The 17946-nt window shown below is 31.1% G+C and overlaps 1 protein-coding gene across 1 annotated transcript in view; it reads right to left on the minus strand.

Moving 5' to 3' along the window:
- Positions 1-17946, minus strand: part of LOC107440417 (uncharacterized) — a 574971-nt gene that overhangs the window by 25672 nt on the left and 531353 nt on the right. Inside the window, exons 15-22 of the mRNA XM_071177030.1 lie at positions 16771-16953; positions 12066-12125; positions 11293-11392; positions 9346-9513; positions 8264-8345; positions 4949-5072; positions 1653-1705; positions 1447-1564 (exon numbers count right to left, since the gene is read on the minus strand). Of these exons, the coding sequence (XP_071033131.1) occupies positions 1447-1564; positions 1653-1705; positions 4949-5072; positions 8264-8345; positions 9346-9513; positions 11293-11392; positions 12066-12125; positions 16771-16953 (888 nt within the window). The remainder of the gene's footprint in view (positions 1-1446; positions 1565-1652; positions 1706-4948; positions 5073-8263; positions 8346-9345; positions 9514-11292; positions 11393-12065; positions 12126-16770; positions 16954-17946) is intronic.

Consider the following 17946-nt stretch of genomic DNA (forward strand, 5'->3'; position numbering starts at 1 on the left):
TATTTCGCGTATTATTGACGAAGCAAATATCGTTTCCAATTTATTTACGTAAATTTTCTGTTCTTTTGGATAACCACTTTTTCGTATGATTTGACGTTTCAAATTACGTAGATTGTGACGTAAATATTATACAAAATTAATACACCCGTTCTTACTTAGTAAAAAGTGGTTGGTAAAATAGTCGCAAAAAAAACAAATTTGCTTACGTAAGACTTTACGTAAATGTTCCGTTTCCTGGATAATTATTTTATGTTAAAATTCGACGTTTCAACTTGCATAAATTTTAGCGTACTTTTGACGTGAATAATATGTGAAAATAACCTGCCTATTCTTACCTAATAAAAAGAAGTTCGTAATATATTCGAAAAAAAATTTATTTACGTATAATTATACGTTTTTTGGGCAACCACTTTTTGCTATAATTTGACGTCTCAGTTTTACGTAAATTTTACGAATGCTTAGTAAAATTTAAAGGCGAAATATATATTTGTTTGGCGTAAAAGAGATGATTCTTTGCTACCTGAGACATACGTCCCATTTGAGGTAATAAAAATGTAATAGGAAGGTGTTTTGAAAATACACATTTTAACAAGGTCACGATATAACAGGATAGCAATACTTTGTGTCATTCATAATTTAAGCTTTTCACTGCATAGAACAAATAAAAACCTTGAAATGTAATTTCATTTTCTTTAACCGGATCACGTACAATATTTCATAATATTCGAATTCGAATAATTGTTTCATTCTCTAATTAGAATTGATTCGTATGCGGGCTATTAGCGCAGCGATTATTAACTCTATGAGCGTTATTCCCAGCTTTTCCGAACTAACAGTAGTATCTTCCATCAAAAAACTTGTTTCTCCATGTTATTAAAATGCTCTCCATGTTTAGAGTGCGCAATAGGAACATTTATGTACTATCTTACCCAGGGTGTCAACGCGTGGAGGGTTAAACGATTTTTTTTTCTTAATTAGGATTCACGTTTATCAAAAATACAGTTATGCCTGCAAAAATTTCGGGATTCATTTTTGTAAGAATTTTTTTTTCTGAATTCTAATTTTTTCTAAAAATTAAAAAAAAGATGAACTTTAATACTATTTTTTTTTAGGAAACTGGAAGGCTTGGCACAAGAACCCACATGGGTATTTCCCATTCGTCATTGTTTTTTTTTGTTTCGCTGAAAGGCCATTTTGTTCATAAAATTTGTAATTATTACAATTTTATGTGAGAATATTCCGTAAGTGTGCTTACATAAAATTTAGAGTAATTTTATCTGAGTGGATGCGTAGATTTGAGAAATAATAAACGGTACTCTGTAAATACACCGTTGTAAATACAACGGTACTCTGTACAACACCGTTCCATTTTCTCGAGATAATAGTTAAAAAGTATTCACATTGAGATACAACGTTTGAAATAAATATATGAAGCAAATTACTTACTGGAAGAGCGTAATGAGTAAGCAATAAGGCATATGTTCCCAATCTATGGCACTGACAAATACTATCGTTTCCTACTTGCCAAATTAAATGACAATAATTCGTCGTGAACTGTACAATGCTGAAAGATAGAATATTTCAGAAAATGAATACTCAAAAAATAAAATCGATATATTTTCTTTTTGTTTACATTATTGTCGAACACTTACCCACTTTCGAAATTTGCCATGGCGCAAGATATGTTCCATTCACTTTGCTTGTTCTAAAATATGAAATATAATTGTAGTGAAATAATATTCAGGACATATTTATTCATTTGATTCACTTTCACTTAAAATATGTTCTTACATTTACCGTTGTTATAAATTAAACTGTAGACGATTCTGTTTTTTTTCATACATTTAAAAGATAATATCAGCAACGTTTGTTAGTTTTTCTTTACGTTGTTTAGTAATTGATTACTTTTGCGTGACAAAGGGTGTTGTTTTAATCAAGGCTATTTATTAATATAGATATTAGGGTAATGGTTTTTTTTGTCACCTCCCCCTGAGAGGGATAAGTACTGACAAAAAACTTGGATTTAAAAATAACGTGATTGTGGTAAATTTATCATGAGTTGACCGCAAACGATATTGATAAGTTTATTTTGATAGGATAAACTTATACGTATTTCGATTAATCTAATAACATAAAGCTTCTGGGAAGAGTAGGAAATAATAATAAAAAAATGGAATTATTTTTAAGTATTTTCATTATGTCTGTATACGCCTTTCAATATTATGCATGATAACGTACACAGTAAAAACTGTAATATAATATCGCTCCGAATATGATGTTGAAAATACAAAAAATAGGGGTGGGGGAGAAACACTTTGTCAAGGTAACACGAAATCGAGATTTTATATTCAATTCAAAGGGTGTCATTTAAGCACCTAAATAATTTAATGTAAGCACCGAAAACAGAAAAACAGGGCCCGAGCTAAGCATTCGCCACCTCGCCAAAAGAGATAAAATTGTAAATTTGGCGAATAAAATTGTGTTTTGGCGAACGATTTTTTCGCTCTACTATATATCAATTTAATGTAACGCAAAGTACTAATCCTATAGAAAGAAAGGCTTCCTTAAATTTTTAGATCTTCAGATTTGGGGTTTTGGAAAAAATTAATCTTAAGGGAAAAAGTTGAATGAGTTCTATCCTGGATATAAAAATCTGTTATATAGCTATTTTAGAGAATCTCTTAAAAGATTTTGTTTTATTCAATTCGCAAAAAAAAAAAAAAAAAAATTCAATTTTACCTGTTACGGATTTTAGTATTAAATGTTCGATATAATTTTGTATTAACTGTCATAGAAATTTCGTGTATCTGACAAAATAATTCTGAAAATATAAGGTTAAAATTATTATATATATATATAGGGTACTTTGGGATTACCCCGTCGACCTTTCAACGTTAGCGAAAATAAGCAAATCCTTTGGCTGCATCATAATGAAGAGCAATTTCCAAAATAAACATTCTAAACACATTAAATTTATCAAATAATAAATATGTAAGTGTAAAAATGCGTAATAAAAAGAATCAAAACAGAGTAAAAACCTCTATTTTTTATAATNTAGCGAAAATAAGCAAATCCTTTGGCTGCATCATAATGAAGAGCAATTTCCAAAATAAACATTCTAAACACATTAAATTTATCAAATAATAAATATGTAAGTGTAAAAATGCGTAATAAAAAGAATCAAAACAAAATAAAAACCACAATTTTTTATAATTAAAATATGCCACTGCACTCTCTTCAGTGCTAGGCAAATCCCAAATCCGAATAATTTTGCAAGGAAGCGTAAAAAATGCAGTATATTTCGACACGCTCAAGCAATCGAAAACTAACTAGCATAGTCAAGGATTACGTGTAAATATAATAAAATTTGCGGTTATTGGCGCAGAAGCTACATTTTGGCGATAATATCGGGTTCAGCAAAAATGGTCGACGGAATAATCTCAAAGTACGAAAATGGTCGAATAGGTAATCCCAACGAATCGAAATAACAAACTTTTTTTAAAAAATCTTATGCTGATATGAAAATTACTGTGAATAACAGCGAGGTGTGCTAACATGAGCTTTTTTTTTTTATTCGACAGTTGTGTTATTACACATCATTAAGGCAGCATTTTCCCCACCATGAATGCTCGTTCAACAAAGTTCAATGGACTTGTGAGGTATTAAGGTAGTTGTAGAAGAATGAATTTATTAGATTTTCAAATCTTCTAAATTTGTTCACGGAATTCTTTGTCTGGGTAGTTAATATCACTGCTAATCAAATGTATTAAATTAATGTTATATAAAAGTGTAAAATTCGTTATTGTTCGAAATGTTTAAAAGAAAAAATACGTCGGAACAGGAGTAGTATGGTACAGGTAAAAAGTAGGAAATTTTGCTATTGGCCAGTGGTAGCATTTTTTAACAGTCGCTACTTTTTAAAAACATGTAAAACACTTTTTAAAAAATTGAAACTTTTAGACAACTAAAAAATTTTTTGATATTATTAATAGGCGCCTTTTTTAAGCATTTTTCAAAATATGGTAAGCACTATAGAGTTTATTTTTAAAATGAAGAAATATTTAAAGAAACAAGGGTCGGGGCCTGATCTAGAAATGAGGGCCCCCTAATCGTTATTTTTTACAAAGTTTAAATATTGTTTAATTATGAAATGTTTTTAAATTATTTCAATATTTGTTAAGCCATAATTCTAATAGGCAATATTCTTTAGGAAAAATACAAAACAAATTATTAGTAACATTTAGGAGGGCCCAGAAATGAAGGGGCCCTAGCTCTGGACATCTCCGGCCTAATGATAAATCAGGCATTAGTGAAATAAAGTAAATTTCAGAATAATGTATAATATCTATATTAATTTCAAATTTATTAAACAAAATAAATATAAAATTAAATATTGAATAAAATATCGGGTGCATTTGCGACAAAAAAAAAGTCGAGAAAGGGTGGCGATTGTCAGATAGTTTTTGTTTCTTTTCTTATTTGTTATGATTTGTTGATCGAATATAAATTTTGGTCTACCGCTTGACCTTCATACTAAAGTTTGTTCGCATACACTTTAATGGAGAAACACTTACACATTTTAATTATTTTAAAAAATCCACATTACAATTCGCAACTTTTTATTGCAACAAAATAAAATTATCGTAACTAAAGCCGAACACATTTAAATGAAATACGTAACTACGCGTCGTGCATTGTTTTCAAGCTAAACTGAAATTAAAATTAATTTCGTCTTTTTTTTTACATAAACCTTACGCGGCATTTAAATATGTATTGTTTTAAGATTTAAATAACAGAATCGGTGTAAAATGGAAAGATGGCGGCTTCCTCTGTACTTATCTGCTAATGAATGCACATTTGAGAAAAGAGTAATTAAATCATGCAAATTGTTTGTCAGAGCGGCAACATTAATTATACAATTGTTAATTACGATTCATATAATACTTACAGCAAAGGTGTGGTTAAAGCTCCTTAATGATATTCTGACGTCAACATCTTCCTCTCCATTCAAATCGTCGCTTACTCGAACGCCCACCAAACTGGAGATCAATTGATATTCGACATCAGCTACCCTAGAATAATGATGATGACAATCAATATAATAATCTTCATTCGCTAATTATTGTGGATATAGTTTTTTTTAATTGCAGGGTGCGTAGCGTTTTTAAAAAGTGCTTAAAGGTGCTTAGTTTAGTTTTTCGTTTTTTAAAAGCCCTTAAAGGTGTTTTTTTCATTGGGTGTTTTTAAATAGTGCTTAATTTTCCCTTTTCCAAAATGAGATTTTTTTCCTTACCATGTCGATTTTCGTCACGTATTATGCAAAAGCGTCACGCAATGTACTATTCAACGTTTTCACAATTCATTTCGGCATACCGTCGGTCCATAGCGTATGAAAACGCCAATAACTTTTTAAGTTTGATGAAATACGTGGGAGTCCGCATGTGAGTCTACTGAGTTGAATTCGGTGATATTGTTGCACTCTTATGTGCAATTCTGCTGCATTTTACAAGACATTCTCAATTTCAGACTTCATTTTCCATCCTCTGATATCGAACCGAAAAATCTTTAAAGTATTTTTTAATGGATAATATAATCAAGAAAAGAGTTTTTTGTCGTAAACTGGTTATTTTTATCATGATCATGTAAAGTCTTTGAAAATTATTTTGCATTTTGTTATATAGTGCTTAAAAATATTTTTTGAGTGCTTAAACAGGATGCGTAGCCAAAAATAAGCTCCTTTTAAGCACTAAAAAATAAAAAAATAAGCTTCTTTTAAGCACTAAAAATTAAAAAAATAAGCTCCTTTTAAGCACTAAAAATAAAAAATAAGCTCCTTTTAAGCACTATATACAATAACAAAATGCAAAATAATTTTCAAAGACTTTAAATTACCATGATAAAATAACTAGTTTTTGACAAAACCTCTTTTCTTGATTACATTAACCATTAAAAAATGATCAAGAGATTTTTCTTTCCGATTTCAGAGGGTGAAAAATTGAACTTGAAATTGAGAATATCTTGCAAAATGCAGCGGAGTTGCAGATGAGAGTGCAATAATCTCACAGAACCCAGCTCACTAGACGCACATGCGGACTCGCATGAATTTCATCAAACCTGTAAAATGATTGGCGCTTTCCTACGCTACGGACCGACGGTACGCTGAAATAGATAATGGTTGAATGAACTGTGAAAAGGTTGAATAGAACAAAGAGAAAAGCACGCTTTTGAATAATACGTGGCGAAAATTGACACGGAAAATAAGATAAAATCTCATTTCCGAAAAGGGAAACACATTATTGCTTATTTTTTGTTGAAACATTTGGCTACGCACCTTGTATTCGTATCATTGTTTTGTTTTTTAAGAAAATGAGATAATAAATTTATTTTAGTTATATTTTATGACAAAATTCATTCTTTTCGATGTCTTAAATTGATTAGAACTATAGGCTGTCCCAAATTCACACAAGATCATAGAAAAAAAAATGTTTTCAATTCGCAAAGTATAGTAGGGGGATATCAGTCGAAATATCTCAGACAATAAAAAAAAATGGTTCGAAAATATTTACGATAATGGGGTGTGTACAAAAGTTCTGCCTCGTGTTTATATTTAATAATTTTACAACCGTCGTTGAACGGCCGACCCAATTTTTTGCGTTTACGACTACTACTGTTCAACTCCGAAGCCTTGTAATTTTGAACCCAATCCAGAAGACAAGGGAACTCCTGAATGCCTTCGTGGAGGTCTTTTTCTGATGGAACTCACCCACATTTGCGTTACATGGGGAGGAAGACCACGAGAACCTCACACGGTTAGCCTGATGGCAAAGGGACTCTTATCCATGATCCGTCTACCACTGAGGATATTTCACGTCGGCACTGTGGTCGGATTCGTATCGACCGGCCATCGCTGAGATTCGAACCCGGTTCACCTCATTGGAAGGCGAACGCTCTATCCCCTGAGTCATCACGGCTCTTCTTATAAAAAAATAATGGCATATTGATAAAAATATGGCATTGATAATTAATTAACATCGAAAGGAACAATTAGGTTTCGTTTCGATTGACGCGGCTTTTTTTTTCAAACGGCTTTCACAAAGATGTGTTTTTATGCAATTTGATTTAAAGCAAATTTGCTTTAAATAAGATTACTTGCATCAATTGAAACAGAGACATAAATTATTTAATATTACTGAAACCTGAGGCAAAAGCGTGTGGGAAAAGGAAAGCTTTTCGCTGTATTATCTTTGTTTCACTATCCACCAAGAAAATTTGCATGGGAAGTCTTTTTTTCAAATTTTATCTCCGTTATGGATGTAGTTCTACAAGTGATTGACTTCATCCGTTGGTAAGAACGGGAGTTCGAATCCATCGGACCGAAGACTTCCCGTGTAGTAAATGGTCACTGGTGCACGTTAAATCTGTCGGGTCACTAAATCTCCCATGTTCATATAACAGAGTATACCTCTGGGGTACTCAATTTAAAATTGATCGCTCTCTGGTTCAGGTCAAAATTACGATCTGTGGATGAATGAATGAATTTGTCCGTCCTACAAACGGGTGTGACGTATGGGTGCAGCAGAAGTCGAATTCTTTGGCATAGATGGCGCCAATGGAAAACAAGAACAATAGCACCTCCAGTGCCTTAATGGCCTACAACAACATGAAAAGAGTGGAAACTGAAGCGAGTGACGTCAATGCCCATAACTTCTAGTTCGGACATCCGCCGATATTCGGAACATATAACGTCAGCGTCATACTCGTGACTTCCTGACCGTCGTATAGTTTGGCCAGAGGTTGAACGCAGAAGCAAAGGTATTTTTTAAAATTAGCTGTTTTAAAAGATAGATGGCGCCACTGGAAAACGAGAATAATCGCAACCATTGCCTTAGTAGCCTTCGACAACAACATTAAAATAATTCAGAGATTTACATTAAAATGAACTGTTACCCTCCTCCTGCTAAACTAAATTGTGTGACCTCCCCGCGAGTGTCACTAATTATTATTTTTCATTTAGTATTTTTTGTGTTAAATAGAAAGAAAAAAAACATCAACAAAATATCGCATGCCAAAAGATCTAAATATAATTTTCTTTTTTTTTATAAACAAATTTTTTTTAAAGCATAAAATGCAAACTATTATAGTTTGGTTGAAATGATTTGTAATTAAAAAAATCTCATAAAATTACAGAAATTTATCTGTTATAGATTTAAAAAAGAATGTATGTTTAAATAGTGTATATACAAAAGTTTAAAGGAGAACTCACCCTCTCTTCGTGAAATACCTCTGCGGTAAATGTGATGATAAATTCTTGTAAAATACAGCAACAACTGATGCAGTAGAATTTCCTGAAACATAAATTTGATTAAATATATACACTTTGAAAGTTGTGGAAATACTCAAACTAATAACTCCCTTAACTTGGTGTCCTGTTGTCTCAAATATAGTGTACTCATGGTTTAAAGCCCCATGGAGAATTAAAATTTGTTGAATAAGTGTATCCCGTAATATATACAGGGTGCGTAGCGTTTTTAAATAGTGCTTAAAGGTGCTTATTTTTATTTGCGTTTATTAAAAGCCCTTAAAGGTGCTTTTTTATACTCAGTTAGCAAAAAGTGCTTAATTTCCTATCTCTAAAAAAAGAGATTGTTTCTTTGGCTTGTCGATTGTCGTCCTAAATTATAAAAAAAGCATGATTTTCACAATTTTCTCTGCAATATTTATCAGAAACTAGTTATTTTTATCATGATTATATAAAGTGTTTGAAAATGTTTTTGAATTTTATTGAATATATGATTATAAAGCAAAGAACTTAAAACGATGGTAAAAAATTTTTTTATTATTGCACAGATCTTAATTATGATTTTTTTTTTTTTGGAAAGTGATTAAAAATATTTTTTGAGAGCTTAAAAAGTGCTTAAAAGGTGCTTATTTTTTGTTGGAAAATCTGGCTACGAAACCCCGATATATTTTTATAACGCTTAAACATTAGTTTTTAAGTATTAATATTTCTGCAGAATAAAGTAACGAAATTTAACTACTCACTACTGAGGGAGGCGGGACTGAAAAAACTAAAAACCAGTTTGATTGTGGAGAGAAGCGGAGAGGAGTAGGAAGGAGGTTATTTAAAACACTTCCAAGCTTCACGACGCTACCGAACTTGTTTTTAATTTTTTTCTGTCCCGCTTCCTTACAAGAAATTTGACAGATTTCAATAGCTTTAATATCGATAGGAACTTATAAAACTGTAAATAAAAATTTCTTATTCAAAATTTAGTACAATAAATTTTCATTCTGGTTAAAAGATGGTTTTCATTCTGGTTGCCAGAGAAATTATAAAGCCATTACCTCTAGTTTCATCATGAGCCAAATGACTGAAATCCAATTCGACAGAATTCGTCATCCAGGCAAACTGCAGGGGTGGAGTGTCCGAAAATTTATTCACAGCTGTGAACATTTGAGATGGCAATTTCAGAGTCTGCTGCAAATCTCCGGATAACTTCCCAACTTGGACAGCTGTAAGAGTTTAAATGACAAAACATCAAATTATTTAACTTATTTTTGAATGATATAAAAAATTGAATAAACGTTTCATTTTTATGAAATCATTTAAATAAAACAAGTTAAATAAGACAATATTGCAATCACTAATGACAACAATAAATATCAAATATGATAATACCACGATCATTACTGATAACTATAATTTTCGAATAAGCTAGGGTTGATTATCAATTTGATTATAAGTTAAGGTTGATGATAATCGATAACATCAAAGTGATACCACACATAAGTATCAAAAAGATAACATTACGCATAACGATAATTATTGAGAGTGTTAGTGAATTTTAATTGGATAATGAAAATATCGACCCTGAAAAACTGGTAAATACTCAATATTTTTCAATAGAAATAAATTGGGAAAATATCTTGATATTTTGTGATAGTATTTGATAATACATCGTGATATTAAATTCCGTACTTATCGTATTCGTACTTGCGAAATTAGTCCAGAAAATAAGTACCAAGTATACAATCAAAGAAAGAGGAAAATAAATCATTTGGAAAAAAAACAAGGTTCATAGATTTATTAAGACTTAGCACATTTAGTTTATTTATTAAGAATTAGCACATAAATATAATAAAACCATTATCCTCTGATGAAAGATTTTATCTTACAGCAGAAACTCCGTTAAAATACGGGTTAGGGTTAATCCGCTAAAATACGGGATTAACCATTTTTCGCAATTTACTGTAGATGATGTGCGCATTAACGGTATCGTTCAAGTTCAGAAGTTTGTTTCCTTCGTTCTACCAATTAATGTGTTGATTGTTCAATTGTATAAACAAATAACGTCGCATAATTAATTGCTATTGTTCCAACAAAGATCTTATTTTCACTTTAACTAGTGCCCACTAGGTAATGTGCAGATCTTCTTTGCAATTTGAAGATTACCAAGGTTATTTGAGGAATGAAACAACTTTTTGGAACAGCAACGGAATTGTGTAGTTAATCTGTATAGTAGCTAAATAATCATTCCTTATTTTTCAAAACCGTCAATGAATAGACGACCCAATTTTGGGTTCACGACACTAATGCTCAACTCCGTAGCCTTGTAATTTTGCACCCAATCCAGAAGACGAGGGAACTTCAGGATCAAGTATTGGTAAAAGTTTGCCTTCGTAGAGGACTTTTTGAGGCAACTAACCCGCATTTGCGTTACATGGAGAGGAAGACCACGAAAACCTTCCACGGTTAGCCTGACGGCAAGGGGACTCTAACTCATGATCCGTCTACCACTGAGGATATTTCACGTCAGCACTGTGTTTGGTGCGAGCCAGATGCAGAATTCGTATCGACCAGTCATCGCTGGGATTCGAACCCAGGTCACCTCATTGGAAGGCGAACGCTCTTTCTCCTGAGCCCTCATGGCTTAGCTAGCTAGATAATCTGTTGAATAACTGATTTCTACATTTTAGCGGGTAAGTATTTTCTGCCTGGTGGGAAGGGCGTACAAATTACCAAAATATAATTGGGGGCCAATGATACTCAATTAAGAGTGGCAATAGTTATCTAAAATGCTAATATGCATTAGTATTAGTTTATTTGCGGTCCCCTAAAACGGAAAATTAAAACGGAAATTTAAGTTTAAATAATGAATTAATATTTAAAAAAAAAACTGTATTAACATTAAGTATCATCCACTACAAGTATAAACAGAAATGCATTTGAAGTTGAATGGATGAATAAAAAGTATTTTATTCATGGTAGGAATTGAAAGAAGTCAAATTTACCCAACACTTTTCTCTCAAACATTTCAAAGCTGACAGCATTCGACTTTTCTGCGTATTGGAATCCATACCCAAAAATCAAATCGTGAAGTTGAGTCAGTTTCTGTAGAGAGAAAGGATTATCATGTCATACTGTAGTAAATGAAGTTAATATAAAACTATGATATTCCACAAAAATGAACTTGTTTTTTCAGGTGAATTTATGGGTCATTATCGGTGCATTAAAGTTAGACTCTTTCTTCGAAAATATTAATGTCCGAAATATTCATTGAAAAAATAGCCTTGTTATAACACATGTTATTTTTGAATAATATATGATCCGATTATATTTCTTTAAAAATGAAAAGTATATACACACTGGGTAATTAAAAAAAATTAAAAAAAACTATTAGTTATTATTATTTTGAATTTCCTTCAATAAGCTTAAACGTGTCACATTGACTGTTTAATGTTTTGTTCCAGGATTGTTTCAAATAAGTTAGTTAACAATTCTTTCGCAATTAAATTGCATTAATGTATTTTTCTCTCATACAATATGAAAGAAGAATTAAAATGAAATCTTTACTCATAGAATGTGGAGTAGTGATTAAGTTATGAGTTCAATACTCTAAGATTTAAGAGTGAATTAGTTATGTTCTTGAATTTTACTTTAAAAATCGATTATTTTATTTATGCCATTAAATATGATATTAAAATAATGTTTATCAACATTTAAATATGAGAATAGAATCTTACATCTTAGTGACAATAAGTGATTAACAGTGATAGAATCTTACCTTTTGCTTTCTAATAAGAATGGGGGATTCCAGAAGAGCTGATGTAATATCAAGGAACGTCTGTTAAGAAATAGGATAAACATAAACTACTGATAAAATGTTACATTTAAAAGAATAATGAAAGTTTTAATACACATAAGCTGTGAAAGTATTATATCTGAATACCATTAGAACAAAAACTATATTTTAAAAATTAGTGTATCTTATAAAATGGTTCCCGTAGTAGACTGATCGTAAGGACACGGTTCCCCGTAGAACACCGAAGTCAAGCATCACTGGCTATGGTCAGTAAGAGGGTGGGTGACCACTTTGATCAGCCTGCGTAGGGACCGCGGATGCCCGGCATGGGTCCTCGTTAAACTGTTCTACCGTAAAGTGCTCAACTTCGCACTCTGATCATCGGGCTACCACAGCAGGGGAGCCATCCCCTCTGCAGAGGATCAAAATTGTGATGGTATGTCTTCGGATCATCCTCAGGGTTGTTTCCCCAGATCGTCACCAATAGCCTATTGTGCAACTCTAGTGCGACGTAATTAAAGTACCTACCTACCTTATAAAATGGGTTAACAAAAAAAAGACTATAAGCAATTTCTTACGAAGATGCCACACTACGGGAGAAACTTTTTGTTCGTAATTCTCTTCCATCTCCATTATTAATTTTTTAAAAAGAGTGAATTCAGACAAACCTAGAGTAAGCCATTATAAGGTCCTGTTGCTCAAAAAAAATTCAAAATATTAAAATGCAAACATATTATTGGAAAAGAACTTTTTCGTTCCCTCATCTTAAGCTATCGTCTCATAATTTATTTTCATTTTGATGTTTAAAAATTTTTTTTTATTATTTGAAACTTTGTGGCTTGTGGATTAGGTTTGTTTGAATTCACTTTTTCTAAACTTTCAATTTTAAATTAGTCATTGAGGTAAAAAAAATTGCAATGAAAAGTTTCCTCTTAAAAGAAAGAAATGTCGAATATTTAAATTTTTTTTTTCAAAAAATAAAATAAAATAAAAATGTGTTGGCCAAAGAAAAATGTTCACCAAAAATCTTCGACATGTGAAAGTCATGTTTTTTTGTGGTGCAAAGAGAACCAAAAAAGAAGATTATTTGGTAATTGATGATAAACTATGATTTCCGAAAGATTTAATTAGAATATTAACTTAGAGGACTTTACTAAAACAGCAATAAAAATAAAAATTTTAATGTGAATTCTTAATAGAGAGATTAAAATTACATGGAGAGTCAGAGTTTCTAATTATAATAATAACTGTGGTTGACAAAACTGAAAGATTAATTGCTAGATAAGTTTACTATCTGTCTGTAAATCTTTCATATGACTGGAATAAAAATTTCTAAAAAAAGACACATTTTAAGTATTAATATATTTTTTACACTAAAACTCGTTTATGAAGTTGATTTCTACTTATTTGTTTGAAAGTTATTGTCGAAATTTGAATAACAAAAAATGCAAATTTTGTATTGAAAAATAGTATGAATTGGTTTAAATCCAGTTTATTATTATAAAATGCTTATAAATGGAGACATTTTTGTAAAAAAGCAATCAATGCTTTAAAATACATTCAATGTAGCATGGTATACAAGAATGATATATCTAAAAATAAAAAGTAATTTTATTCACTTAATATCACACATATTAACGCATTTTTAAAAAATCTATAACGAATAAAGTTAGTATCTTTTCCCCACAAAATCTAATGAAATTATAATAATAAGAATTAAATTTAAGTATGGCATACATTTTAAATAAAATATTAAACTTACAGCAAACTGAAACTTTTTTCGTGAAAAATGCTTAAGATTTAAATATCTATCCTTTTAGAATAAACTAAATCAAATAATTTACAATTCCCAAATATAATTAATTTGCACAAGATATTTAAAAAATTCTTGAACTTACATTAAAAATAAAAAATAAAAAGATTAAAAATGGCATATTGTGAAGCATGTTAAATCACATAAATAGTTGCAATAAAATAAATAAATAACTTATGCGCTACTTCTAATCAAGAAATGAATGCAAGGCAATTAAATTATGCTGATTTTATAAACAATTGTGCCTTTGAAATTGAATTAAAATGCTTCATTAAACAATGAGTTCTAAAAAAGTAAAAAAAGGATAATTATTTGAATGAAGAACTTCTTTTATTAGATACTTTCACAAATTACGTTTTTAGGAGATACTAAAGTGGAAAAAAGACTTTAAACTAGATTAGGTTTGTTTATTTAGTGTATCAGAGTTGTTAAAAAAATAACTAACGAATCATTTTCGAAAAACAAAATTATTTTCGTTCGTTGAAAATTTCATTAATATGCTCCTGAAAGATTTTTATTACTTTATTTAATCGCGAATTTGGACGAATGCTTAAATTTACTAAAATGTAAATAATAAAAGTTAAAATGTATATGTATATATTTTTTTTATCTAAACGAGCTAATATCGAAAAGGTTGAATTAGAAGTAATTAACTTTTTTTAAATTAATTTAAGTTTCAAATAGAAGTTTAATATATAATGTTTTAAAATAATAGCTGTTAAAAAAAATCAACAATTTAATCTTAAATTAAATTATTTTGATGTGTTTTTGAAATACTTTTGTACATAATTAATTTATGGTGGACATAAATATTTTATGGCTTAAACTGATACGTAACAGCAAACTTAACATAATTAGTATAAACTAGCGACTAAAAACAATACTTAAGTATACCTTTTCTTAAAAAAATATCATTATAAATTTTAATTTGAAGTTAATTAAACTTAGATTTAAACTTTTAAATTTAAACAATGTCCTTATTAAAATTTCTGGTAAATGTTGTTACATTTTGCTCATAAATTAAATCTAAATGCTAATGTTTAAGTTATTAACTACATTAATTAACACTAGATTGCTCAAGAAAGTTATTTTGACTGCTTTTTAACTGCTTTTTCATTTGCAAAAAATGTACAGATAATAATGCATAAATAATGTTTTTTTTCCAAGTGAAATAAATTTGTTTATTGCTAATATTTACTAATAACTTGTTATATAACTGTAAATAATATAAAAAGTATTAAAAATTAATTAAACAAATTTCTTCACACATTAGTTAATCTTTCGCAATGCAGTCATTTTGACTGCTTTTGGGCAATATAGGTATATACTAAGTTTCAGTCATATATACTAGTATTACCAGTATATATGACTGAATATATACTAGTAATATAATGCCTCGTATATACTAGTGCTAATGTCAGAAAAATCAGATTTGTTGTAAATTTACACTATTTCTCACGGTCTTTTGTGTAAAAAAAGTACTCTTTGCATTTTTCTTAAAGTTACCCAATAATTTCTTTGAAAATTGTCGACTCAACATATAATATAGATTCAACATATAGTTATAGCTGTAAGAATAAAATGTAAAAAAAAATCTTGGAAAAGGATTCTGAAAATTTCCAAGTGACTAATAAAGTGAAAAATTTGATTAATCCTTTTTATCCACATGACATTAGTTTAAATTATTTTCTTTATTTTAATGAGTATTTTGGTGAACAAGTGTCATTATTACAAATGGTGTTCATGGAATCTAAAATATTAGTACTAAGAGATGGTATCATTTGTATATTACATCATTTATATACTTAGATATTATGATATCTGATATCATTTGTAGATTACAATCAAATGTTTTTAATTGAAATCCTGAATCAAGTGAAGTTTATTTACAACAAATAGACTGGTGATTTCAAATTTTCCTTCATTCCCCGTAGGATGACTGTGATCTTGACGATGTTTTTTCCCCCCTTACCTCTCGGATCATCTTCGGGGATGTTTTCCAGACCGTCGTCAATAGCCCATTGTGCAGCTCTAGTGTGACGTAAATTAAGTACCTACCTTACCTTACCTAAATATTAATTTGTGATCTTATTCATTTTTCGTAATAATTTCAAAATGTATGTTAAGGATGGTGATTAAGCAACACCATACCACCGATATAGGATTTCAATTAAATAATCCAACGATATGTTGTTTGGCAAGTCAAGGAATAGTTGTAGTTGTAAATAATTTACATCAAACTAGAGCTGCCCAATGGGTTATTGGCGACTGTCTGGGAAGCATTCCTGAGGATGATCCGAAGAAATGCCATCATAATTTTGATCCTCTGCAGAGGGGATGGCACCCCCACTTCGGTAGCCTGACGATCTGCGTACGAAGTCAAACACTCTACGGTAGAACAGTTTACAGAAAACTAATACCGCACACCCTCGGTCTCACCGCAGAGTGGTCACCCCCCCCCCACACACACACTTGCTTTCAGTAATCTGCTTTAAAACCACGTCTTAACGATCAGTCCACTGCGGGACGATTCAGGGAATAGAGCCTCCGGGGTGACTCTCATTCAAATCACAGCTATGACTGATCATTTTGAATTCTGCTCTTGGCTCGTCAGTTCACAGTGCTGACGAAAAATATCCCACATTGCACGAATTAAGGGTTAGAATGCCCTTGCCGTCGGACTAATTGAGGGAAGTTTTCGTGCTTTTCCCCTCCGGGTAACGTAAGTGTGCGTCAGTTCCTTCACAAAGACTCATTTTGTCCCATTGCTTTTATCCAGGAGTTCCTTTTTTCATCTGGTTTGGGCTCGAAATTATTAAGCTAGGGAGTTGAATATCCTTGAACTTAAGAATAGTTGTAAAAAATAATGCTTACCGGCCAGGATTCTTGACTTCCTTTATCTCCGTGTTTAATGTTCAAAATATCTTGCAGGACATCGACTATGGGTTCTCCCTCACAGAAATGGAGTTTGGGTTTTTTTGACATCAGGTATCGTTTCAATCGAGAGAGGAGAGCCCCAGCATCACTGATCAGGTAACCCAAACGTAAACTTTCAACCTAAGAGTAAACTTATATTCAGTGTTTGAGGACAAAAATATATAATACGAGAACAGTAATATGAGAACAATAATAGTCTAACGATAACAACAAATAATAATAAATAAAGCGTGACGAAACTACCACTACGTTTATTAAATATCAATTCCTTAGTATATAAAGACATGCTAATTCGATTCTATCTTCAATTGGTACCTTTTGATCGATGAATTTTGGCATGGTCGAATGCTATTTCCCCACATTGGTGACCAAGACGTGATGAGCTCTCTTACATTGAAAGTAGCGCCCACTCCGATGGATTGTCCACATTGAACAGTTGATTTTCTCATTTGTGTCTGCGTCATCTTCCTCCTCGCACTGTTGCTACTCAGTCTCATTTACGCACAACGGGATCCTGCACACACTTGACTGCTAATAGCAACACAGGAGAGACCACACACAACCGTGAACTTAATACAGCTCTCACGACAAACACTCAAAACTATGTGAACTTAATACAGCTCAAACCACTAGTGTTTAAAATCTGGTGAACTTAACACAACTCTCCCGAATATTCCGGCGTAACTACCACTACCATTATTAAGACATACATATAAGACCCTAGTATATAAGACATGCTAACTCGATTCAATCTTGAAGTACCTTTTGATAGATGAAGGTTGACAAGGTTGAATGGTCTTTCCCAAAAAAAGAAATAATTGGAATTGTTTTAGTTTAATCAACTGTGTCAATATATATTTTTCAGTTTTGTGCATGATTTCGAAATGCTGCTCAGTATTCATCTATTGATGGTGTTCTTTTTTTACTCAAGTTGTGAGAAGAACGTGTCTTCATCTAGTTATAAATATTTGAGTTCGCATAATAAAGTCAAAATGTTTTGGTTAACAACATGTGACTTCCTCAAACTTAGAACTGTTTAAATTAGTCTTTGTATATAGTTCGTTTGCTTGTTTTCGTATGCCAGTTTAGGCAGAGGGGGTGCGATTATTCATG

The sequence above is a fragment of the Parasteatoda tepidariorum genome, chromosome 2 (assembly GCF_043381705.1).
Source record: "Parasteatoda tepidariorum isolate YZ-2023 chromosome 2, CAS_Ptep_4.0, whole genome shotgun sequence".
NCBI classification, from domain to species: domain Eukaryota; kingdom Metazoa; phylum Arthropoda; class Arachnida; order Araneae; family Theridiidae; genus Parasteatoda; species Parasteatoda tepidariorum.